The sequence below is a fragment of the Mixophyes fleayi genome, chromosome 5, assembly GCF_038048845.1.
Source record: "Mixophyes fleayi isolate aMixFle1 chromosome 5, aMixFle1.hap1, whole genome shotgun sequence".
In the NCBI taxonomy this organism is placed as follows: Eukaryota; Metazoa; Chordata; class Amphibia; order Anura; family Limnodynastidae; genus Mixophyes; species Mixophyes fleayi.
The window spans coordinates 219692941-219720270 of record NC_134406.1 but is presented as its reverse complement, the minus strand read 5'-3'; the positions used below and the strand labels follow the sequence as shown (position 1 = coordinate 219720270).

Here is a 27330-nt window from a genome sequence, read left to right as displayed (position 1 = left end):
GTACGCAATTCGTGTACATTTCCAAGTTGCATGTATCTTAAGATACGTGTGGCTCAAATTACCACGTATGGGACACAATTTACACTTACCTAGTAAATGAAAATTGCGTCCAAGCGTGTGTGTGTGTGTTTGTGTGTGTTTCTATGCGCTGCATTCTACAGTAACTGTGTGTTCTACTTCTCCAGTAAGTAACAGGAAAAATGGCAGACGGGATTATCAAAAAATAAATAACTGAAGCCCAGGCTGTTTGCCCAAAAAAAGGAATAAATTGCATCCAAAAAATCCATTTAAAAAAATAAATCTGCCAGAAACATTATGAGTTATAGGTGAACAGAATGATCACACCTCATTTATACAAAGTTCTGACGAAGGACAGCACAAAAGGCAGAAATTGGACAGAATAGAAAGAGGATTATTAATCATGAAAGGATCCAGAAAACCAGCAGGGTGGATAAGCCGACATAATCACAATCTGGCTCTAGTGGTGGTCCCCATAACTCACACACTGCAGATTGTGGTCTTACTAGAATCGGACGTTTACTATACTCTCAAAGTCTAAAACAAATAAAACAATATCTCTAAGCAGTTATTATAAACATTTGGTTTAACTGTGCAATTTTCATGCCAGTATTATGAATTCCAGTTTCTCAAGAATTATAAGAGTTCTAAAAAGAAATCAATAGCTGCTGATGATATACTTATGTGTAGATGGTAAAACGCTATTATTTAACACTATTATGCGAAAATTTTCACCACCAAACGCACTAAATTGCAGCATATCATCGCACAGGCAAATAAACAAATTAAAAAGTTTATGGTCAAAAGGTGGCCAGTGCTTATAATAGAGTCCTATTAGTCATTTGTAATTAGCTGTAAAATGTTTATGGCACGATAATTATAAACTTACTACCTTTATTGTAATGTATGCCTCTGTAGAAAACTGATATACAGTGCATATATAAACGTCCGGACAGAAGTTCTGTATAAATGGTTCTTATGTCATCCCTCCAGGGTTCATTAAGATAAGGTGTGTATTATACAGAATAAACCCACCCCTACGGTAGATTATTATGGATACCACAAGAGAGGTGGTAAATCTGTTAAAGTGACTAAGCCTGGGGCCTCATACCTTTATATGGTCTAGAAACTAATCAGTGATTTACTTATAATTATATAGAAGTGGGTACATCACCCCATATATGTATATCTGCGTTATACAGTTAAAGTAATTGTGCTATTTTTCTTTCAGAACTCATTACGGTAGAATGCTCCAATAAGAAAAACTGCGCTATCCCTGATCTCCCAGGAAGGAGAGACAAGTGAGAGAAGAAGGGAAGTAGGAAGAGACAAAGCAAGGGAAGGAGGAAAGTAGGAAAGGAGGGGAGAGCGCGAGCAAGCGAAGGAGGGGAGAGCGCGAGCGAGCGAAGGAGGGGAGAGCGCGAGCGAGCGAAGGAGGGGAGAGCGCGAGCGAGCGAAGGAGGGGAGAGCGCGAGCGAGCGAAGGAGGGGAGAGCGCGAGCGAGCGAAGGAGGGGAGAGCGCGAGCGAGCGAAGGAGGGGAGAGCGCGAGCGAGCGAAGGAGGGGAGAGCGCGAGCGAGCGAAGGAGGGGAGAGCGCGAGCGAGCGGAGGGGAGAGCGCGAGCGAGCGAAGGAGGGGAGAGCGCGAGCGAGCGAAGGAGGGGAGAGCGCGAGCGAGGGGAGAGCGCGAGCGAGCGAAGGAGGGGAGAGCGCAAGCGAGCGAAGGGAGGAAAGGAGGGCGAGAGAGCGAGCGAGGAAGGGAGGAAAGGAGGGCGAGAGAGCGAGCGAGGAAGGGAGGAAAGGAGGGCGAGAGAGCGAGCGAGGAAGGGAGGAAAGGAGGGCGAGAGAGCGAGCGAGGAAGGGAGGAAAGGAGGGCGAGAGAGCGAGCGAGGAAGGGAGGAAAGGAGGGCGAGAGAGCGAGCGAGGAAGGGAGGAAAGGAGGGCGAGAGAGCGAGCGAGGAAGGGAGGAAAGGAGGGCGAGAGAGCGAGCGAGGAAGGGAGGAAAAAAGGGCGAGAGAGCGAGGAAAGGAGGGAGAACGAGGAAGGGAGAAAAGGAAGGATGGACAGAGCAAGAAAGGAAAGTAGGGAGAGAGTAAGAAAAGGAAGAAACTAGGGAGAGAGAGCAAGGAAGGGAAGAAACTAGGGAGAGAAAGGAAGAGAAAAATCTAGGGAGAGAGAGCAAGGAAGGGAAGAAAGTAGGGAGAGAGAGCAAGGAAGAGAAGAAAGTAGGGAGAGAGAAAAGAAAGGGAAGAAAGTAGGGAGAGAGAGCAAGGAAGGGAGGAAAGTAGGGAGAGGTAGACTGATAGAGGAAAGTTGGGGGAGAGAAATGCAGAGTGGACAGCAGCAAGATATAGAGGAAGGGAATGAGAGTGAAAGTGAGATTGAGATGGCGGGAGGAAGATGTAGGAAGGGAGGGTAGCACAGAAGGTTTGAGAATACCAACAACAGAGAGACGGGTATTAAGGTCAAATCTCTGACTCGGCAACACACAAACATATTTTTTCTTCATTATAAGCCACTCCAGTGTTGCTCTACCATTGTGTTGTGAACCACTGCAAAAGAAGGCATGTCTATTCCATTCCACACAAAAAAAGGAAAAAGGAAACAATAAGACACCTGAAAACATATCATACTATGTAAACAGTGGAATTGTTTGATAATTCCATTAACATGATCACAACATTCTCTTCAACTTTGCAGTACACTTTACCTTTATGCCACCTTCAAAAACATCTGCCAATTTGTCTTTTGCTTTCAGCTTAAGACGGTTTCACATTAAGTTGTGCAAAAGATATCTGAAGCAGGATATTAACCATACCATTTCCTTTGTTTACACATGTTGGGTGAGAGTTTGTATTCAGTTACAATATCCAGGAGGCTTGACAAGAAAAAGCCAATACAAAACTAATCAACAGCTAAGAATGGAATTTGTCATCTTCCCATGCTGGATTCAGTGAATTTCCATGGAAAAAATAGTACATTCAGAATAATTAACATATGATTCAAAGCACGCAGACTGCCAAAAATCAAATTCAACAGAAATAGCATTGGAATGTAACATATCTCCAAATGAAAAAATGAGGTAAAAGGTTACTCAAACAAACAAAACAATTTATAGGTTGTTTTTTTTTACAATTAAAACAAAACAACACTTTGTTAGATCTGCTGTATTTCACTGCATACATAATACCAAGTATTCTTCAAAAATAAGTAAACAGCAATATAATTATTTAATATAAAATTATTATTTTGCTTGCATATTTTGTTTTGATTGTATTATAAATATAGCACTTGTATTATTATTATCATAGTATTGCCTTCAGTAAAATTTTGCTCCTTGGTTTGTACTTGTATTCCTACTACACTTAATGAACACATGACTTTAGTTTTCTGCATTTATACTGTGGCTTTCATCAAACACTTTGTATCATCAAGGCAGAAGTGGTCATTTTAATTAGATACAACACTGATCAGCTATGCTCACAATCTTAGAAACAGTTGTATACAGCACCAATGCAAGTCCTTTGTTTATACAATAATCCCCTCAAAGTACAGTGCTGTGCAATATGTTGTCAATTTATAAATAAGCGCCAACAATAATAGTTTCATGTCGAAAGCTCCAGGCACATTTGTTAAGCTGGGTACGCACCTATGCAGTCTTAAGTCACCTATGCAGTCTTAAGTCAGATGTGATTTCTGTAATGATTTTATCCCTTAGAGAATTCCGATTCATGCATGCACAGCTACACGATTTACTGTCAGATCTGAGATCTGCATTTCAGAGGAAATTCCCCAAACATTCGGAAAAAGTGTGCATGCAATTGGCACACCTTCAGAATTGTGGCCATTTCTTTGCACAACGCTGAAGAGATAAGGACAGGATGCTGGGTTCAAATACCATACAAATTTCCAAAGAGATGGATGCTGAAGACTTCATACACTGTGCAGCCTGCCAAGGCTAGGTTGCGAGAAAATGTTAGAGATGCAGAATGACCCCCATGTTTTGGTTTTGAATATGGATTAACTTTGCATTTTGGTTTTTGTAAAACCGCCCTCACGTGGATCTGTAATATTTTGGAAAAATTGCTAAAATATGCTAAAATCACATCATTTTGCTCGTTTTTTTTGTTCCTACATTATTATTAACCTCAATAACACTAATTTCCAGTCACTTTTGACAACCTCACAGGTCACAATATTATTTTCGGTACACTTTCGGACAAAGAGGCAGCAAGCACAAACACATGGCAGTTCACAGGACATCTAGGTAACATTGCCACACAGGAGTGGCAGAAAAAAAAAAAGAAAAGAGGTGCAAGATTGAATTGTCCTTAGGCCCTCCCACCCACTCTTATGTAAGATATTAAAAAGGACATGTACGGTTTAACAAACCAAACACCCCAGCGACAAGGAGTGCCAGTTTTGTGGCTAAAGTGCTTAGTTTGTTCAGGCCCCCTCAAAACAAGCTACCAATAGCTTAGCTACCTTAAACCCAACAGAGGCAGGATGATAAATATGTCCAGTTTAAAGAACAGCTAAGACACCTGAGAAAACAAATGGGTGTATCACCGGCCCCTGCAGACGAAGATTTGGAAAATGAAGACGAGGAGATCGCTGTCACCCAGAGCACACGTTCGGTACAGTGAAACTGAGAATGGCTTATTAAATCAGTTATGGTTCCTTTGATCGCTCCAACCGTTACTTAAATAACTGTGGTAATTCTACAGCTAATACATGGCAACGAGCGCTGACCCCCCCTGGGATGCGTGTATTTATCAGACGAAGTCCAATCTGGGGTGTACCAGCGGGTTAGAGATGGTGATAAAGAAAGTATGTGGTCACACGTACGAGAGAGAAGAAATTGAAAGGATAATTGAAAACAAACTTCATCCTAACACAATAGTAATTCAACCCCGCAGGAAACCACCATTACAGAAGTCTCTGTAACATAAATGTCAAAAGCAAAAATGTGGAAAAAAACAAACCAAAAAACAAAACACCACATCTTTAATAAAGGTGAAACTTTGCTGTAGAAAAACATAAAATTGCCAGCATTGCATATTACCCAGATATTAATAACCATTCCTGCATCAGCTAGCTTCAGCTTCCTTCTCTCAGCTAGATCCCAGCACCTGCAATTTACATTGTCATCATTCTCACCCTCATCAGTGCGTACATCATCATTCAATACTAATTAATCCCGGCTGGAATCCACCATTACAGAAGTCTCTGTACTTTGATCTAAATGCCTTCCTCATGGAGTTTGTACTTCATTTTACGACAGAGCGGTCACAATTTTTGGGCAATTCTTTTAGACCAGACCAAATGTCAAAATGTCCTGCTGAATAATCTGCATCATCCTTGGGTCTCTTAGAAAAGCTTATTTTTTTCCTAGCAGCAGTAGCCGGAGAAACTGAAATAGGGGACACCGTCATGTCAGGTACCACGTCAACTGTCAACTTGCTCACCAGGAGCTCATTGCATCTCTTGTGATCTGGGACACAAAGAGAAGACATAGCTCTTGCACCTAGGTTCAAGCATAGTCGCCAAAATGTAGTGATACGATTTCCAGAAGATAACTTGAGAAGCAATTAAAGTGCTTCATCTACAAGTGCAACATACTTAGCGTAATTTCTCGGTTTTATCTCCTCCTTCAAAGTGATTTTCCAAAAAGTCTAGGGAATCACTTTGCTCAAGCTATCAGTGTCTGAACTCAGTTCACAAGTGACTACTTCAAATCGTTTCAGCACCTTGCACAACACGGAAAGTATTCTCCACTGCACTTGAGTAAAATACATCCCCTCCTTTCCCAATATCATGGCTTGTGCAGAAAGTGTGGATGGCTTTTCGCTATTCCTCCATCCTCACAAGCATATAAAGTGGGGAACTACACCTTGTTACCACCTCTTGCGTCAGCTGGTGGCAGGGCAAATTAAATTGTTCTTGCAGCTGCTGCAATTTCCTACATGCTGTTGCAGAATGCGGAAATGTCCCGAAATTTTTGGGGCAACAGACAGTATCTCCTGCACGTCCCTGTCATTTTTCAAAAGACACTGTACTACCAAGTAGATTGTGTGAACACAACAGGGAATGTGATGGATTTCACCCATCTGTAATGCTCTCATAATATTGGTGGCTTTATCAAAAATGACATTCTCAGGAGAGTCCAAACGGTATAAGCCATGTTGCAATGGCATCCCTAAGTTTTTCAAACAGGTTGTCATCGGGATGCTTCTTTGTGAAGCCACTGATACACAGATTAGCCTGCCTTTGAATAAGCTGACGTTTTTGGTTACATGCTGCTGCTGTTCCTGCTCCTGAAGGCAATCCACCAACCCAGTGGGCTGTCACAATCATATAATCTTTAGTTTGCCCAGTTCAGCTTGTCAACATATCTGTAGATAAGTGTGCAGTGGGTAGAATGGCATTTTGAAGCCCAATAATGACATTTTATGGAATCTTCTGCTAGAAGTCAGGAATTGCTTTTCTAGTAAAAGGGTGTCGTGATGGAATTTGGTAACGGGGACACAGGACCTCAATTTACGGTCTAAAACCAGCTGCATTAATTGTGGATATTGGACGCAGATCTAATACTAGCATAGTTGCCATGGCGTCTGTGATCCGCTTTGCAACTGGGTGACAGCTTTCATACTTGCTTTCTCTTACAGGGGATTGTTTAACATTCAATTGTTGAAAACTACTAGTAGTCTTCTTCCTGGTCTACTTCTGGGATGAAGATCAACCTGCAGCAGCAGCAGTGGAACTAACACTCAAGAATCCTAGATAGGGGAGAAGTCATCTAGCCTTAGCAACTTGGATGCAGTAATAACTCCGATCACTAGTGAGGATATTGATGAGGTGTTGTCGGTGTGGCTTTACAAAGGCTACAAATGGCAAGACAACTGTTGTCAGGATTTGGGTAGAAATAATTCCACACATAAGAAGTGGATTTTTTGGTCTTATGCCCAGGTATGACAATGGCCTTCTTCTTATCATTGGCAAGAACTGCTTCCACTGGTGCAGGACTTACACAAACATCATCATCCTCATCAACATCCTCATTACTGCCGCTATACAAATATCCCCCTCATCGTGTTGCAAATACAAAGTGGTATCCAACATTTGTGTATCACCAGCTACATTAAGAGGCAATGACAACCTGTTTGAAAAACTAAGGGATGTTATTGCCACATGGCTTATCCCGCTTGGACTCTAGTGAGGATATGTAATTTGTGATAACGTCACCAATATGAGACAGCATTACAGCGGGGAGAATTCCATCACAATCCCTGTTTTCCTCACACAATCAACTTGGTGGTACCACACTTTTTAAAAAATAACAGTGACATGCAGGAGATGCTGTCTGTGTACAGAAATAATGTGGGTCATTTTTGGTATTCTGCAACCACATGTAGGAGATTGCAGCTGCTGCATGAAGAATCAAATTTGAGGGGGATTATACTTTAGTCCAGCGCAGTGGAGATTACTTTCCGTGTTGTGCAAGGTGCTGAAAAAACTCTAAGTAGTCACCTGTGAAGTGAATTCATACACTGTTAGCTTGAGAAGTAATACCCCTAATTACACATTTGAAAAAGCAGCTAGAGAAATTGAAGGAGGAGGTGAAACAAAGCAATTCCGCTAACTATGTAGAACTTGTAGATCAAGTACTTTATTTGCTTCGCCAAGATCTGAGAGATATCAACATCTTGAAATAAGATCACTACATTTTGGCAACTGTGCATGCTCCTAGGTTAAGAGCTATGTCTTCTCTTTCTTTCCAGCTGAACCAGATCTCAAGAGATGCAATGAGCTCCTGGTCAGCAAGCTGACAGCTCAAGTGTACATGACACAACGATTCATCCTTGCTTAGTTTCATTGGCAAATGCTGCTAGGAAAAAACTTAGCTTTCCCAAGACACCCAATGGTGATGCAGATGAGTCAGCACAACATTTTAACATTTGGTCTGGTGTAAAATAATTGCCCAAAAATTATGACAGCTCTGTTGTAAAATGAACTAATTAAATTAAATTCCACTGGGAAGTCCATTACCGGCAATTAAATGAAAGTACAGAGACTTCTGTAATGGTGAATTCGAGCGGAGATGAATTAGTATTGTGCAAGGATGATGTACACACTGATGAGGGTGCTGGGATCTAACAGAGAAGGGAGCTAGCTGATGCCGGTATGCTTGTGAATATTTTGGGTAGAAAGGCATGATCGAAGAGCTTATTTACAAAGTACTATATTAAGAGAGTAAATCGGATTGTGGGGCAGCCAGATGCCGAGGCAGGTCTGTGACTTCCAGACAACCATGGAAGATAGTGCAGTGGGGCCTCCGGGTCATGTAGTATGCCAAGAGATCATGTGGTGTAACTGGGTGGCATAGCAATAATTATAAAGAAGAGGTAGACAAAGTCCTGCTTCGTCGGCTGGCTCTGTCAAGGTGGCACGCTTGAGTCTGGGTCTCTTGCCTTCCCATAATAAATTTATTACATGCTGTCTGTAGTGCCGCCAAAGATGAGGGAGGAACCCGGACTGGTAAAGTTGTTGGCAATTTTATGTTTTTCGACAGTAAACTTTCACCTTTATTAGAGGTGTTTTTTTCTTTAAAAAGGTACAAGCATTTATTTTTTTTATTTCCCTGTATTAAAACCAGTGTGCACTTCAACATAGGCTTTAGCACATGACACAGAGGGATTAGTATTATCATGACTGAGACTGAAGAGTGATAAGAACAATGCAACTGAAGACTGGAGAGTGACAAGGACGCTGCCACCCATCCTGTTTCTGTATGAGCTATGGCACAGTAGAATGTTACTAGAGACTTTTAAAAACACTGCCAGCCCTATTATTACAATTTTACTTTCAGCACTGAACACTGCCACCTCTCCTGTTTCTGGGTGAGCTATGGAACAGTAGAATGTCACTGGAGACAGCCAAGAACACCGCCACCCGTCCTCTTGTTTTTTGTCATCGGGATGCTTCTTTGTGAAGCCACTGATACACAGATTAGCCTGTAATGTAATTTATTATGTGGCAATGAGGTGTTGGCTTACCCTCTGTCATGGCGCCAGGGCCTCATTTTGTCATAGGTCTCTTTATGCACATTTAAATCAACCAAAAAAGGCAATAAAGGCCATTATCCTTTATGTCTCCAGAATGAAAGCTGTACTTTTGCCATTGCAGGTTCTTAGGAACTGTTCCATTAATGTTTACACTAGATTTGAAAGCAGCAAAGCTTTTTGTTGGTTTTCGTTTATATTTTTATAAGATCACTTCTCATCAATCATTAAAAAGGTGCCCCATATGCAGCTCCAGTCAGCTTGAGTACCCTGATCTATGCCCATGAACCCATTTAGAACAGTAAGATTGCCTAGCAGCCCCCATTTTTATCAGACAAACCTAATCAGACGTTTGATTAGAGTGTCCAAATTTTTTCCCACACGTTTAATTTTTAGTCAATCTGGTCTAAGATTACTACAGTGGACAGCTAAATCACTGTATATATTTAATGCTTCATAAGCATACACATTTTAGTCTTATATATAGTTCTATAGGTACAATGCAATGTTGATTTATTTGAAAAAGTATTATAAAAAGGTGAACATTTTTGGAAAGCTTGATCTCTAATGCTAGACCAAGATCCCCCTTTCACTCCTGCCATCCTTATTCATGACAATACAATTGCTCTACAGGAGAGCATGAAGCTAGTGGTCACATGGCTACCAACCTGAGGAAGTGCTTTCTCTTCTTAGCAGAGTCCTCTGGAGTCTTGAAGTTTCGGTCTGTTTTCTTCTCTGGTGTCTGAAGCAGAATTTGTGCCGTTTTTAACCAGTCACTGGCTGATTTCCCAGAAGATGGAATAAGATCATCACCCACTGAAGTGCCCTGTCTAGTAGCTGGTAAAGTAGGTTCATCTTGTGGATCATCAGACAGATATTCAACAATGTCAATGGCCTAGAATACAAAAGCAAACAAAAACAGATATCACAATGGAGAAGCAAGCACTAAGTTATCTACTTTCTTAGTTACTTGTAAATGGCATATAATGGATTCAAATATATTTCTCTTGTCGGATGTTTAGCAATGTACAGCACGGCATATTAAAAAAAAACTAAAAATTTAAACTTTGATTACAAAAGTACAGTAAGAATAAAATATAACTGTCCATGAAGTACTTCTTCCTGCAGTAATAATGATCCGCTATTCGCAGCCATTCTGCAGGTCTTCCAAACAGTACTTCGATTTAAAAGGGAAAAAAAAAAAAAGAGCAGATCTTTATAGTCACTAGTAGGACCATGTGGTGCATAATTATATTATAAACTGTCCATCGCTAGTTTATTTCATTCACTGGTGCTCTAAAAAAGACTTGTCTTTTATAGGTAATTACGCACTATAGCAGGCCAAGGCACCATCTGAAACTACAAACCTACTAGATATTTGCTTATTTAATATATATACAGTCATACTCAGTGTATGTAATGTCACTAATTTAATCTAATAAAAATGTACTAAAATCATAAAATATACTGAATAAAATGATCTATTGCCCCCAAAGCTCTGTGCATATAATACTGTATATACCTTTATAATGTACACCATCATGTATATTATAAAGGTAGATACAGTATTACATACACAGACCTTTTTCTAAACTATTTCCAATTCCTGAATTCCATATTCAGAAATTGGAAAATAGTTTAGAAATATAGAAATGACAGTTCAAAGATCCCACACTAATTACAGTCAAATGTCTGATGACATGTTTGCATATTTTAGAGGGCAGGATAAGTGTAACTGAATTTCAGTATCACCTCTATGTCACACATATTTATCCGTCGCCTGGAGATCTTTCACATCAGTATTGGCGCACATTACTGAATGTCTTTTTGCCAATTTATCTTGGATATCCTCTCACTAAAACTGAACTATAAATCTTTTCACCAACAGAAGCTTATTACCTATGATAAGTGATCACAATAACATCTGTACAGACGTCTGACGTCTTGCAAATCACAGACCCCTTCAAAACTGGCTTTATGCATATGCTAATGCACTCTCCAAACCTGTGACCCGGTTGGGCGCTGTGTCTGGAGTTAAGGTAGCATGGCTCAGGCAAACTTATTGAGAAGAAAAGAAAAAAAAAATAGCAAATGTGCGCCTCTAGCTCCCCAGAAATCCTAGCACTGGAGCAGCAAGAACAAGCATCTTACTGCTCCTCAGTACAACATCTTTTAAAAAAAATGTATATGGCTGAAAATTGGGAATCCAACTTCTGAAACATGACTGAATCTGAGTGAGTTCTTAGAGAGGTCTGCATTGTGGATCCAGCTTCAGACTCAAAATGTTGTGGTCTGGGCTGGAAGGTAGGGCCTCTATTGGGCCCATCTGACAATTATATTATAGGCACACTGCATGTATACCCAAAATCCAGATCTTCAGTGACTGGCCAATCTGTTAATTATATTTTCTTGGCTGTGCTCCACATGATGCCCAAAACACAAGAGGGCACCACATATGGCTGGCACCTTAACAGAAGGAGGATTTTACTGCCTGTACACCTGCTTCAGAGCACAACAGTGATACTGAACATATCCATGTCTGAAACACAGCAGTGGGCACCAGTAAATCACACCTGGCTGGCAGGGTGGCACTCTCATCTTCCACAGTGCAACTGCTGTTAAAGGAGCACACTGTCTTGTGGGAAAGAACACACATGGCCATTCAAGTCAAGTCCCTTAACCTGGTAAGAGTCTTCTGTATTCTGCAAAAATGTCTATTTTTGGACCAAACTGCACAATGCATCGACAGTGTAGCTACATACACCATGGTGAATTAATGACCTTTCCTCAAATGCAAGTGATTATGATGCTTTTATAGCAATAAAGTTGACTTCAGTTTTCTCCCAGTCCCAAAACCTTATTTAAATAGTATTTTGTGAGATAATTTTGATATGTCTATCTGTTTTGCATCATTAAATCATCCCCTGTTAAATTAGAAAGTATAAGTATTAATAAAAGGAACATGTCATATTCAAGAGAACATAGCAAGGAGTCTGAGCAGGGTTGTGCTGCATTACAGGATAGTGCTGAACTTTAGCCAGAACTTTTACAATCAGTTACTTTAGCTTGTGAGGAAATTACTGTAGTAGCAGTAGTAATAGCTAGTACGACTATAGCGCTACTGTGATCATGAAGTCTGTTAGTGAGTGGGTTAATCCTCTTTCAACCCCAAAAAATGAAAAGCAACAGGTTTTTAAACAAGTAGATACAAGAATGTGTGTGGTTTACATATGGTGAAAAAAGTGGATGGTCTTTCTGTAATGTTTGTAGGCCAGCAAAAATAAAAGTAGCCACAAGTGGTGCTTTAAACTTAACTACTCTCTGGATAGAAACATCCCTTAAAAAAACGTTATATGGATTATGAAGATACCGGGTTTACTGGCCCAAAACTGCCTGTGTCACACTGGCTGGTCACCCAGGGGTGCCTTACTATGCCAGGAAAGCCTAACCAGTACCTTCTAGGGTTTTTATAGTCACTCAGGCAAATGCAGTTAGAAAAGTACAACAGTATATTTATTGTAATAAAAACAACAGTAGAATATTATATACAAACAGTAAAACACCAGGCAGGTTTACCACATCATCTGTCTCTTACCCCACTAGCTTAAGGAGTTACAGTCACCTGTCTGTCCTGACTTGAAGATCCAGTTCACTCAGAATGGCAACTCAACACCAGATCTTGCCCCTTCCAGAAATAAAATCACAGAATGAACATCCTTCCCACCCAGGAATGGCTGGCTCCTTATATTTAGGGTCAAATTTTCACAGTGCTCTCCCCTCCCTGGGCAAACCCCTGGCTCTCTCCCTCTTAAACATTGGTGGGTGCTGTATTAGGGGGTTGGTGAGGCTGGATTCGAGTGGAGAGGAACTGTGCTTCCACAGAAACTCCCCTACTTGGTTGCAGACAAAATGTCTGAACTAGTCTTGTGGAGGACAATGGATAATAATTGGCCTTCCCCACCTCTAAATCTAAGATATCAGTAACTCCTCCTGAAATTAACCCCTTACACTACTTTGTGATGTCACAGGATCCCCAGCTGTTCCATGCTTCCTGTAGAGAAAGGAGGGGGAGAATGAATGCAGCTCCAGCCCCCTCACCTGTATCCTGGACACCACCTGATCTTTACCCATAACCCACCTGGCTTTACTTTAAGAACAATGAATAACAGCTTCACTGCAATATCAGCAAGATATAGTGAACAATATACATATTTAGAATGGGCTACAATGACCCCTTATCCACATGAAATTAAACACTGCAGATGTACTCTGGTGAGCTGGGGAACAAAAACAGGGCTATAAAAAGTACATGTTATAATGTACATTTTGTGAGAAATGAGAGACAGGCTAGTTAAGGTGTTATCAAACTCGTTTTGTCACACGGATTACGTTTACACTGTCGGAAGAACTGCATTGCAACCACTGTCAGACATCTCTATTCCTGTTGGCTCCAAACTGTTCTTTCTTCCCCACATGTAATCAATATTCAATCCTGTTTCATACATCTCCAGGCCTAAAATCGCAGCAAAACCTTATTGTTCAGGATATGCAGTGCCACATATAAAGTAGGGATCATCAGAAAGAAGATTTGAAAGTGAAGCTTACATTGGTAATAGATTATGGAATATTATCTCTTGTAAATGTGGCCTCTTTCTCTCCTATGATTGTATCTATGCAACACTAAGGTATATATGGTCAACCCCCAATCCCCACTCCCCATGTCTACCAATTCCTTTTCCTTGACACCTTACACCCCCCCCCCATCATTAATGTTGGCCAAAATTATCAAATACATTTTTTTTTCCTCAAATCACTTCCAGAATACACACCTTACTCAAGACCCTCCAAAAATGTTAATCCAATGCAATTCCCTTCTTTTTAGTCTTCCACTAGTCAGACATTCACTCCTACAATCCATTTTGAATGCAGTGGCTGGATTCAATATCATCATAAAACCTTCTACTACTGCTCTGCTCTGTCAGTGTCTACATTGGTTTCTTGTACTTTACCAAATTCCAATGTAAGTGAATGGCATTTGATAGATTTATAATTAAAGCAGTAGGAGAAGTGTCAGTATACACCACCACTTCAATCACTGCTTCTACTAAGATATAGGGGGGAATCCAATTAGCCGTGATGTTCCTCAGAATATCATGACTGCGTATTTTTACCATTAGTACGATCAAAATCTCCGCTCATTTTTCCACACAAACCTGGCTACTGCACCTAGAATAGTCTGCAAATGCCATAGGACTTTAAGTTTAATATGACATGTTACAGGGGATACAAAAGTATCTGTACATCTTGTTCTATATTAATGAGAATTTGATAACAGCGGCCGCCTGATTAAGTAACCAAGAACCACGCATAAGTCGTACATACGGTGTGAATGCACTGTGGCTATTTATCCAACAGGGATCTAAACTGGATCCCAGATGTATCAAAATGACGTTTTGTTAAATATCAAAATTGACATGTTTCACACCTTCAACGGTGATACTCAGGCCTGGGAAGTATATAAACAATGCAATGTATCAAGAGTGGTTTGCAAAACCACATGACCAGAAAAAAGTAAAATATTGTAAACATGGCTCTGATTGGTGAGATTTCTCAAATATGGCTGATACGGTTAGTCTCTGCAATTAGTGCCATTCACAGTGCGTTTGCTTTACAAAACACAGAGGAGGACTGGATTACAGGAAGAAGAGTGCAATAGTAAATCTTGCAGATGTTCTGCAGTTAGAGTTTCTAGAGAAAGTTTTTCCCTGGAATTCCTCACTGATCAGGAAGTGATACAGGGATTCAAACAAATATCAGACAGTTATTAATATCTATCTTTAAATCTTCTGTCTCCACTCTTCCCTGGCTCTTTTTTAAAGATAATGAAGAAGCGGCAAACTATTTACACATGGCCTAAGGTTTGAAGTCACAATCTCACATCTTCTGTGAGCAGGGACAGATTGGGAACTAAAAGTGGCCCTGGAAAATGCTGTGAAAGTGGCTTCATGTTGTAGAAAGAATGAATTGTTTGTAGGTAGGGTCAAATCAGCATGTGCCACTACCGGTAACATGCAATGAGCATAGCTATCTGTTTAGACAGTGCCAGTACACCTCCAACCCCAACTAACACACCAGCAATGCTAATACACCACTGTCCGGTGAATGCACAATGACTTTACAAGAAGAGCAGCGTGAAGAGGGAAATACCACCCAACTGTCCCTGTAATCTTTTTAAACTGCCACACAATGAATGATGGATTTAATGCAAACCACAGCTTGATACATTGTGCTGTTCGTGTTTCCAGAGTATGGTGGTTAAAAAAAACTTTGTAAACCACAGTTTAGTAGATTTCAACTTAGGTGACATCCATCTAATAACTTTGTTGCATTTTAACCACTTTGTTAAAATTCAATCATACAGACCTGCCTTGGCACACATTTAGTACTGATGGAAAATACACTCAGAAACTGGTTTAGGGTTTCCTCAGAAATTTTGTCACATGGACCAGTAAACAAAGCAGGTGAAACTGCTGATGGCAATAGGAATTGCTGATATTTATGATCATTATAACATCAGTGCACTGCCTACTCCAGCACTGCTTAAACAAAGCCACAGTGAAGATGAAGCATTTTGAAACTAAAAAAAATTTTTATTATTTTTTTTAAAAATATAGTATTGATATTATATCCCAAATAGCCTCTATATTTATAATACCTCTTTACTACCATTTAAGAGCTTATTGGAGGCTTCCAAACATGTTTACAAAACAATTAGCTATTGCAAAATATACAAGTAAAATACCTAAAGGCATGGTACTACTAGAAACAATGGTACAGATGCCAGACCTGTTTACATGCATTAAAGAGGAATGTGAGACACATAAAAACATACCAGTTGGTATGAGCCCTAACTGAGCTGGCAGACTAAATTATCTGAACTCAATGGCCAATAGTGGATTAAGATAACAATAAAAGGTACCTCAAAGTGTATAAGAAAATAAATAAAGAAATAAAAATCATTGGCTTCATATAAGGTGACAGGACATCTCCCGTAACCCATGTTGTACTGGGAATAGGCGAGTGCATTTTCACCTGACTTTCAAAAATTTTTAGGGTTGCAAAACTTTGACAGGAAGACACAAACTGAAAATCATAAAAAAAAATAAAGAGAATATTTTTTCTCCAAAATGAAAAGAAAACATGAAATAAAAATGTAGTACAGTTTTAATCTCGATGTATTTCCATGTTAAAAGCTGAAGACAATGAGTTACCCTCGGAGGGGCACTTGAGGATAAGAAAGTAGGAGAGAGGACGACCAGCTCAGGCGTGCAGCACACTCCTTCACCCTCAGCAGCCTCAATTCTGCCATAAGGGGTGTATTTAAGATCAAATTAACCAATCAGAACTGAATGAGTGTATTATTCAATTATTAACTCTTTAAAGTATATAAAATAGGCATATCGACCACATGCATCTATTGGATTAAGAAAAAAAACTAAACCCTATCATTACTTTAACTCAATTAAATTGTAGGTATTGGTCTAAAGATAAATTTCACTCATGACGGAACATTTTGAACATTTGCTCATTTTTACAGCAACAGGAAAATTCTTTAATAATTTTATAAATCCTTAAAAACCCGATAGAATTCAATTCCAAATATTAAATAGTCATAAAGATATAATCTATATAATATATAAGCAACACACATATAAAATAATCTTTATAAGTAAAAAAAAACCACACAGAAACAACTCATGTAACTAGGATAGTTACTAAACATCTACATTAGTTCGTTTACGTCATGCGTCTCTGAGTCAATGTACCCAAGTTGTATATCCAGAATGACTCCCTCCTAAAAACTTGGATATTTGCAACTATATTCATGTATTGCAGTGATTTTAGAACAGTGATTTAAGCTAGGTACATACTACAGGTTTTTTCTCAATTTATCGCGCCGATGACAAGATAAACGACCGTTTGGTAAGATATCGCATTAGTGTATACAGTCCCACGATCATGTTTTATCATATCAAAGAACATTGTATAGTTTGATTTGATTTTATAAGCTTCCGGAAAATAACGATCAATGATGGAACAGTGTCGGGCACATGTGGAAGTGTGTATGCACTCACATCCTGCAGTGTAGGCAGCTCTCCATAGTGTGTGCAGTGTGTGAGTGTCTCTGTAAAGTGTGCAGTGTCACAATCTTTTCAGCAGATGGTTATGAGAGATGAAGAAGAGCACAGATCTAAAGGTAAATCATCATGTATACTTTGTACACATACATCTGCATGCTTATTGGGATTTTCAGTTGTTTGTAAAATCATTACAGAGCGCATCTGCAGTAACTTTCTGTAGTGTGTACTCCGCTTTACTGATTGCTGCAATGTGTTGTTTTGCAAAACTTTGTTTCCAGTAAAAGTGTGCACACTTAGTACAATACCCCAACACTAGCAGTTTGTGGGCTTCTATACTTCAGCAACTCGAAAGCTTCCAAACCTAACCAATGTGACAGTAGATTTACAAAACAAACAGCTATTAAGATTATTTTTCATTAAAATACTCATACTTTAGAACACAAAATGGTCACATAGCTTACAATTAGATAATGTTCACTTTGAGAAACTATGGGTCCGATTAATGTGAATAACACTGTTAATATTCATCTCACTGTCAAGAACATCACAATTTCCTCGGTCTCCCAAGCCCACTGCCGTGGTGTCACATTTGACTCCACCCTCTGCTTTATTCATCACACTCGGAATCTCTCCCAGTCCTGTCCACTCCACCTTAAAAACATTACCAGAATATGCCCTTTTTTTTTTTACTCCACATGCTACCAAAACTCTTATCCATTCTCTCATCATTTCCTATCTTGACTATTGCAATTTCCACTTATGGAATTTTCCTACCACGCTCAATCAGACTTTCCCACAGCCTTCAAATCTTTAGATGCTCTTTGAAAATCCATCTCTCTTTTAGAGGTGACCTTGTTCCTGATAACACTATTCACACTAATGTACCCTCACAACTGTCCCAAATCTCCACTGGGAGCCACACTCACTTCACTTGTTTCAGCTGTGCCCTCTTCCATTTATAATGTAAGCTCTCTAATGAGCAGGGTCCTTCATACCCTTTGTTTTCATGTCTGCATTTATTTTGACTACCTTCTATGTCACTGTTTTATGCATGTACTGTTATCACTAATGTATGGAGTTGCGGAGCACTGTGGTGCCTTACAAATCTACGATAACAACAATAATGTTGAATGCACCTTGCACGTAAATTGCGTTCCTTAAAAGAACATGCAACTTGAGCGTAGTTCCGTCCGTATTTAAATCCAAGAATATCTCAAAAGTTAAGATTTGAACTGGGCAGAAATATGCTCTGCCAAACAGTACTTTCCGTTTATAGACACACAGAACAGACTGCAGTATACGCACATCTGTATATACAATATGCAGAACGCATAAAACTACTTACTATATAATATTATATCACATAATTGTATTTAAAAATAAATAGAAATTTAGATTATTTAAATTCGTACAGTACATATAATGTGTTTTAATAGTATCTTAATACTATCTTAGGTGCATACATTTGTTCTGTGATAGCTAGTGGCACACATACATATAATTTATAAATCAAGGACTATGCCGTGTCAGTCATCACTATCAGTCAGCATTTACACTTGCCCTATTAGGAGCAAAAGATACGGATGACACAGGATTGGCCCCGTAAGTGAAGATAGATAAAAGTCTTATTCCAACCTGACAAAGGTTTATGCAGAGAAATACTTAAAAAAAAACAAATCACACATCTACTTACAAAAAATCTACTATTGTTCTTGGGGACGACGGCCAGTTGTATATGTTCCACGCACCCACGCAGATCAATGCATGATTGAAAGTGCCACCTTCCTGTCTCCAAGTGAAATCCCAATATGGCTCAGTGAGAGGGATTCTCAGTTTTAATGGTTTACCTTTAAGTTTCTCGCTGGTGTATTAGTTATCAACAAATGATGTTTTATTCTGCTGGTTTTTTTTGTTAGTTTTCTTTTTAAAATTTAGACTGTGTATAGCTGACCACTCGTGTCTAAAAGCTTAGGCAGCCTCTCCAACTTCTGTACTATCGGATCACTGTGCACCAGATCCTGCAATGCCCTTTTTCACAGCTCATTGCTTTGAAATCCAGGATCAGATGATGCCCTGATGCTCTGCATAATTCTGCTTGATATCTCAGATTTTAGGGAGAGCTGGATTACTTGAGTAAGTTCACAAGATGGAAACCCCCCAGGCAGAGCTGCAGGCGCTCATTACCAAAGGGGACCTGGCTACACTGTGTTGTGGGGATGGCAGAGCTAGGCCTCCTCCACAAATAAAACTGTGGGCAGGGCGGTGAGCAGTACATACTATTGGGCACAGGCAGGCCCGGACCCCTGTGTTTTGTACCAGTAACACCCCGCAACCTGGGCCCACCTGCAGTTTAATCATACACTCTCTCTATAGGCTACATTTTTACCCCCTATTCCCTCAGTTTAAAAAGAACCATAAATAAACATTCTTGGAAAGGTTCCTATACTGTTATTATGAATCATCTCTTAGCCATCAGATTAATATTGTTAACTGCAATATGCATCTCCATAGATGGATTGTTTGTTTTTTGTTATTTATCCACCCCAAATTATATCTCACACTCACTAACACCCAGTTCTGCTACAACCAAGATTTGGATCAAGAGTTGACACTCTTTAGAAAATCTTCACTTACACCTTGACTTATCCCAAAATACAAGCACAACTTAGTTTAATGAGAGTTACTACTAACCCAACAATTATCCCCCTTAAATGACACGTGCATCCTTTAAGAACACAAAGTCAGAACATTAAGCGGAATTTAATGACAAAGAAAGACACCATGCTTATTGTATAGAAAAGGATAACAAAATTACATACATAAATACAACTGCAAAACATTTTCTTAAACTATACAGCAAAAAAACAGAAACAATAATATTACACTCACTTAGTCTGTTGCTTGGGAAGGCCCGAAAGTCTGAAGGAAAAAAACTAAACCCCAAGAACTGACAATTTTTAAAATCAATGCATTACTTTTTATACATTCTCTCTTGCTCCTCTCAGACCTTCTTTCGTCTCCACTTCTTAAGCCTAGCTAACTAACCACACTAGTTGAGCATAACTGAAGCAACAGATAGAATCTGCTCTCACCATTTGTTGTTCATTGAAGCAATTTTGTTTTAGCAGGGAGTTGAGGCAAAGTCACACAAACAGTTTATATAGCTGCCACAAATGGCTATGCACTTGATGTCATTGTAATCAGTGAAAAAAACAGTAATTCAAAGCTACCATCAGTGGCAGACATTGCATGCAAAATTTCTTGCAAGCGATTAATAATAATGGTGAAAAAAACTGTTTAATGAAGCATAGTGAGAAATCTTGGCGCCAAGGCATACAAGCATTCGGTGCAGCCAATTTTTACCATGGTACCCCTACAACCCCCAACACTCAGATCCCCAGAACAGTTTTTAAATTGCAGCCATGTGACATTACACTGGTGTATTGTCTTATTGTTATTTCCTTTCTTTCTTTTTTTTTTTTTTTAATTGCGAAGACAATCACGTATGTACAGTGTGTATTGGCCCTTAGCCCAGTACTCATCGAGGAAGTGACCCTTCCGTAATGAACATGCTAAGCAAATTATCTTTAGCTTGGAAATTCCCAGGTTATCAAATTTCTTCAAATAGCAAGAACAGCTCTCATTTTTAAAGAGAGTTTACTTTACATTCATTAACTGCACGTCAAAAGTAACTATGCTCTCATGTTGTCAGTGTACAGTTCCACTCCAGTACACACCGCTGGGTGGCTTACTATGCAATGGGCTGGAGATGTCTCCTCCTTAAATGACCTTATGTAAAAGGGCATGCAATGAATGCAACAAGGAAATATCAAATGCATAGGCGGAACAGAACCATTGTGCACAACTCAACATAGATATAGAGAGGTCTCAATTTTCTGATCCTTACACAACAATACTTACATGATCTATATTAAATCAGATTAAAGTGCACATGTAGAAACCTTATCGCAAAGGTATGTCAAAAATTTAACTAAACAAAAAAAGAGCTTAAAAGGTAAAACTAGAATATGAACAAGTGCATATCCTAATAATTGCTGTGTATAGGTACATCGAGTTCTCGCAATAATACATAACATGATCTAAAATACTGAATGCACACTATGCAATGCTTCTTTGTGCGTCGTTCACAAGTCTTATAACTGTACACACTAAATCTTACACATACCGTCATGGTCAAAAGTTTTCAGAATGACAAATATTTTTCACAAAGTCTGCTGTCTCATTTTTTATGATGGCAATTTGCATATACTTTAGAATGTCATGATATGATGATCAGATAAATTGCAAATAAATTCAAAGTCCCTCTTTGCCATGACAATGAACTTTATCCCAAAAAACAACATTCCACTGCAGCCCTGCCACAAAAGGACCAGCTGACATCAGGTCAGTAATTCTCTAGTTAACACAGGTAAGAGTGTTGGGGAGGACAAGGCTGGAGATCACTCTGTCATGCTGAGTTAGAATAGTAGACTGGAAGCTTTAAAAGTAGGGTGGTGCTTGAAATCATTATTCTACCTCTATTAACCATGGTTATCTGCAAGGAAAAACATGTAGTCATCATTGCTTTGCACAAAAAGGGCTTCACAGGCAAGGATATTGCTGCTAGTAAGATTGCACCCTAAATCAACCATCTATCGGATCATTAAGAACTTCAAGGAGAGGTTCAATAATTGTGAAGAAGGCTTCAGGGCTCCCAAGAACGTCCAGCAAGCATCAGGACCGTCTCGTAAAGTTGAATCAGCTGCAGGATCGGGTTACAACCAGTCAGAGCTTGTTCAGTAACGGCAGCAGTCAGGGGTGAGTGCATCTGCACGTACAGTGAGACAAAGACTTTTGGAGGTTGGCCTGGTGTCAAGAAGACCATCAAAGAAGTCACTTCACTCCAGGAAAAACATCATCAGGGACAGACTGATATTTGGATGGGCGGCCATCGGTCAGTATGTGGCCCAGAAGTTGATTCACAGCAAGCCAGGGCGATTTGCAGAGATCTTCAAAAAAATGGATTAACACTGCAAATATTGACTCTTTGAAAAACTTAATGTAATTGTCAATAAAAGCCTTTGACTCTTATGAAATGCTTGTAATTTTATATCAGTAAACGATAACAACATCTGACAAAAAGGTCTAAAAACACAAGCAGAAAACTTTGTGAAAACCAATACTTGTGTCATTCTCAAAACTTTTGGCCATGACTGTAGAAATCAGTCCAGTAAGCCAGCTGCAATAAGGAAACGTTATCTCTCTCAGCATAACTAAACATTCCTGTACCTTAATGTGAAACGCTCTAGACTTTAAAAAGTCACATATAGATTATCGTTTGGGTAATATGGTCCTGAGTATGTGTGTTACAGTAAAAAATCAGATGGAGAGTACACCATTAGCAGTAGTTAATTGGTCTTACAAAAAAAAAAAAAAAATCAACTGACCTAACTTAATCTATATTTCAAAGTGCTCTGAGGTCATTGGAGATAACATATGTGAAGTTAGAGATTTTAACAAGTAATCAATGACAATTTATGACTCAAATCTGGTCTTAAAGGACTAATCACAAATATAAAAAGATCCACCAATTCGACTGTACAAATGTGACTATATATATATATATATATATATATATATATATATATATATATATATACACACACACATATACATACACACACACTGTATGCGGCATTTGTGCAGTGTGTACAGTATACATAACATGATTATGGTAAAACCAAAATTGAAAGCCTCAAACCAACCCACCATTGTAATCCAGTGCTTGCCTGTGTATTCACGAATACATGTGTAGAGGTTTCAGGGGTCTAGAAGAATACTTATTTGAATAAAAGAGTGTTACATTGTGGGAGCTAGTAGAAAATCTGTAATAGTAATGAACTTCGACATGGTATAAAAACCACCAAGTATTATAAAATAACAATTTAAATGGATCTGTAAACTTTCCTGACAAAGGGGACTAAGTGCCCTGAAAGCACATATTTCAGTTTCTTCAGTTAGCAATTAAAAATATCACTTCTATAAATATTTTGGTTCTACAGAAAAGGTATCTACTTACTGTATCTTTTATATAAGGCAATTTGCATAATAGAAGTAATGGCCCTATAAAAGATCAACTAACATCTGAATATCTAACCTATTTAATTAAATATATGGTCACAAAATACCCCACACGCACAGCACTGTTTCCAGGCATCCACAAAGTCCCCAAAGACAGCTGCTGTACAGAAGTCTTGGCCAGGCTGCTATCCACATAATATGCATGTTCTACTCATATTCCTCTAGGTTTCCACTAAATGCTACTATTTCTCCCACTGCTCAAAGACAGGCTCCTGCAGTGGTGGCAGTTCCATTCCCCTATTCTCAGAATAACTCCCTGGGATAGTTTTGTCTTAGAAGAAGACTTCCAGTTATTTGGAGAAAGAGATCCATAATTAGGTGGACCATTCCCCTGCATCTACAAGGAGAGGTTGTGGATTCTCCAACTGGATTTAAAGCACTGTCTGAGCATGTTTTTAAAATCTCTACTCAATGCAGCTTGCTAGACAACAGGATTGTGAATGCAATATTTCTCAATTTCTCATGCAATTTTACAAAGATTTTAATTGTGATACAAGATATTTCCAAGTAAAGGATGTTTGTGGACTTTGTCAGCTACACTATTATTGGTGTTTATCTACATATTTGTGCTATTGTTTATTTTGCTTCAATCACATAAGTACTCATCTAAAAAATATAGGACTGCCCAGGAGGATCAAGTGTTGTGAACACAAAGGCCAGACCCTGCTCAACCTAATCTACAAATTATTGACTACAAAAATAATGTTCTTTATTATCAGTACATAAAATCACCACTTTTTTTTATCTACAGTTAAATTACCGAGAAAGGTTTGGTCTCTAAATTACAATAGTTATTTTTCCCAGGCTCACGGACAGATAAACACAAAGCACAGCAGCCAAAACTGAGGAAACCACATTATAAATAGTGGGTACCAAATGTCTGTGGCCAGCTGGGCAATTTTATAAAGGCAGTCAATGATAATGTGTAGAATAATGAATACTGGACAAAATGTGGCAGTGACTCCAACAATGTCTTACAAAAAATGGTTAGTGGTAACAATTAATATTTCTGAATGATTTATTCAATTCTATATAGGTAAAAAAAAAAAACTTCAAATGCAAAATATTTTATGAATCGTGAACAGAATTAAATGTAGGTAACAACTGATTACTGGTAGCCAGGTACAGACACATGGTAAATTAATACAATGTACATGAAAAGTGATCACAAAAAATACTATCCATGTCCATAGTGCTTAATTTTTACATTTTCTGTGAGAAATGTAAGAGGACAGAACATCAAAAACACAACAAACAATAAAAACCATATATCTGTTCTGTGTGCAGTAAGTGTCAAAGAATTAAGGAAAAAAAAAAAACAAAAAAGAAGAAATTATCTTTACTCTTACTAAGTGAGATGTACGCCTTTACAAGTCCTAGACAATGGAAGGTCACAGTACTTATCCAATCTAGAGTCACTTTCCTCAGACAACCGACTGACGACGTTTGACATTTTACTAGCAGCTTCAGGCAGATTCAACACTGCAACAGTCACTATCACAGATATTCAAGGCTAATTTCAGTGAAAGAAATATTAAAAAAATAAATATGGAGACCCCCTTTAAAAACCATAAAAGTGGAAAGCTGCAGCACCATTCTTCCATAAGAAAGTCACTCAACTGACGCCTGAACCCTCAACATGGGGTGATTATGATTTAGTAGCAACTATCATTGACCTTGCCTTCAAATAGAATGACTGCATGTCGGAAAATCAAAAGTTTTTTAAACTGGCGACACACATGCACTTGTCAAGAACAGGGTGAAGGATGATTCATATGACCACATGCACATCCAATGCAGAAAGGCTGCTTGCACCATAAAGTTGACAATATTTGTATTCTGGAGTAGGAGATTTTGCTCACTTTTGCCCTTTGCGGATTATATTTTCATGGTGACGCAAGCATTACTCGGAAAACGCTAGCAAGTTGAGGTGCTCGCTTAAGCCCCTGTCGAATGCGCCCCAGCTATTACCCCTGACTGAGGTCTCCTGTTGCAGCTAAGCTAGCAATAATTATATGCAAACCATAGCTTTTGTAAACATTATACTGACCATGCTGAGGTGTTTCTTGCTTAACTAATGTAACAGTCACACCTGTGTGGACACAGTTGCTATCAATGTAATAGCTTGATGTCTCTAGTTTTACCTTGACAGAGGGTAAAGCCCTGGCTCTTATGACCACCTCTCTGCACTGCACTGAATGCAATGGGCAACTTAACCAATTATGTTTAGTGATCTCAGGTGCAGGTACACGGTAGCCAACTACTCCACTGTTTAACAATATATCCAAATGATCAAACAAAGGGTCCACACCCATCAATTGTGAAGGGATACAGATTTGTCTCTAGATGGGGTACTTCTTTGAGTAACACTCTTACCCAGTTCCTAAATCTATTAAAAGGCAAAATAAACCTGGTTGACAGTGACAGGCTTGTAGATATGGTGCTAATAAGCGTATATGCAGTTAAATTACCTCTAATCTGATGCAGACGTGTGTCTTGTTGGCCTGCACATATAAATCCTACACATTTTATGCATTATATGCAAGAAATACCATAAAACTCAAAATATATCCTTTCATTTTCATGTGCTGATTTTATTACAAAAACTTGTGTGCATAAGTCAAATATAGGAAGATACAAATCCCAAAATGTTTTTGGTGGAGTTTAGAAAGAAACAAAAAAAAACACACATTTTACGGTTCACCTCTTTTCAGTTTTTAATAGCAAAACACTTTTATGCCCATTTTGGTTAGATTTTCTTTGCCCTATAATGCGTTATAAAGACAACAGTAGTATTTTTGGAAAGTACAAAGTCTTATGAAGAAAACAAGGTACGAGTTGTGTGTGGATACAGCGTAGAATGTTAGATAATGAAGTTAGAATTTAAAAAGCCCCAAATGTCAGTCCAGGGGTGACAAAAAACCTCAAGCTGCAAAGGTGACATGCTAATTGTAACATCTAACCATAAAGCATATAATAAAACTTAGCGAGCCTCAAAGCTGTATTACTACCTATCCCTAATATGTCCGTTCCTCCCCCTTCCAATACAGCCATTCTCCCAGGATTCCATGGTTCACGTGACCCTACAGGGAGGGTTTTTTTAGTGTGAGGTTGCTACTTTTGATTTGTCCATTACTCATTGCAGTATGGCAACAGATAAGCGTTCTGATTTTCCAATCTGTTAGAACACTAAAAATCCTACTTTGATAGCCCTATTCTCACCACTCTTCCAGAGGTTTTAATAAAAAATATCATGTTACTACCATTTATTTTGGTGCAGGAGAGCATGAACATATTTATCAGCTGCACAGCAATCCTAAAGCTAGCATCAATATCAAACTGAATCCCTTATGGTCACATTTTCCCGCAACTAAGATTTAAAAAAAAAAAAAAAAAAAAAAGCAACAAAGAATTTCTCTTGGATTTCAAAAATAGAGAAGGAAACAGCTATTTCAACTTTACAATTACATCCTGGAGCCTGCTGTTAAGACACAATGTGAGCTAACTAGTACAAAGTAGAGGAACAGGGTCAAAATCATATAATTAACCACAGTCATTTCACAGAAGCCACACATTGCTGAAAATGTTAGTCCGCACGGTTTTATGCCACGCCCCCATTTCGATACGTTTAGTTTACTAGCGATGCTGCAGTCCCCATCTAACATGCAATGTAGCACCCGAATAGTGCTGCATTAGCACAGCAGATGTGTTCCAATGTGAGAGGGGAAGGACTCCTTCCAATTAAATGTCTCACTAAGGGATCATTTCATTTGGGACTTGGTTGGAAAACAATATTTTATAAACCTCAAGTGTGCCAGTGACCTTAACATGATCAATTAATTAGAATAGGAAACATGTGGCAGTGCTATCTCTGAGTAAAGTTTAGCCTCACTTAGGCTATCTAAGATGATAAGCACAACCACCACTACCATAGCGTTTGCAAGCAAATAAAAAATAAATGAGTGTTGTG

General features: G+C 38.9%; 1 protein-coding gene across 1 annotated transcript in view; it reads right to left on the bottom strand.

Moving 5' to 3' along the window:
* Nucleotides 1-27330, bottom strand: part of SPIDR (scaffold protein involved in DNA repair) — a 305726-nt gene that overhangs the window by 223863 nt on the left and 54533 nt on the right. Inside the window, exon 6 of the mRNA XM_075213492.1 lies at nucleotides 9747-9973. Within this exon, the coding sequence (XP_075069593.1) occupies nucleotides 9747-9973 (227 nt within the window). The remainder of the gene's footprint in view (nucleotides 1-9746; nucleotides 9974-27330) is intronic.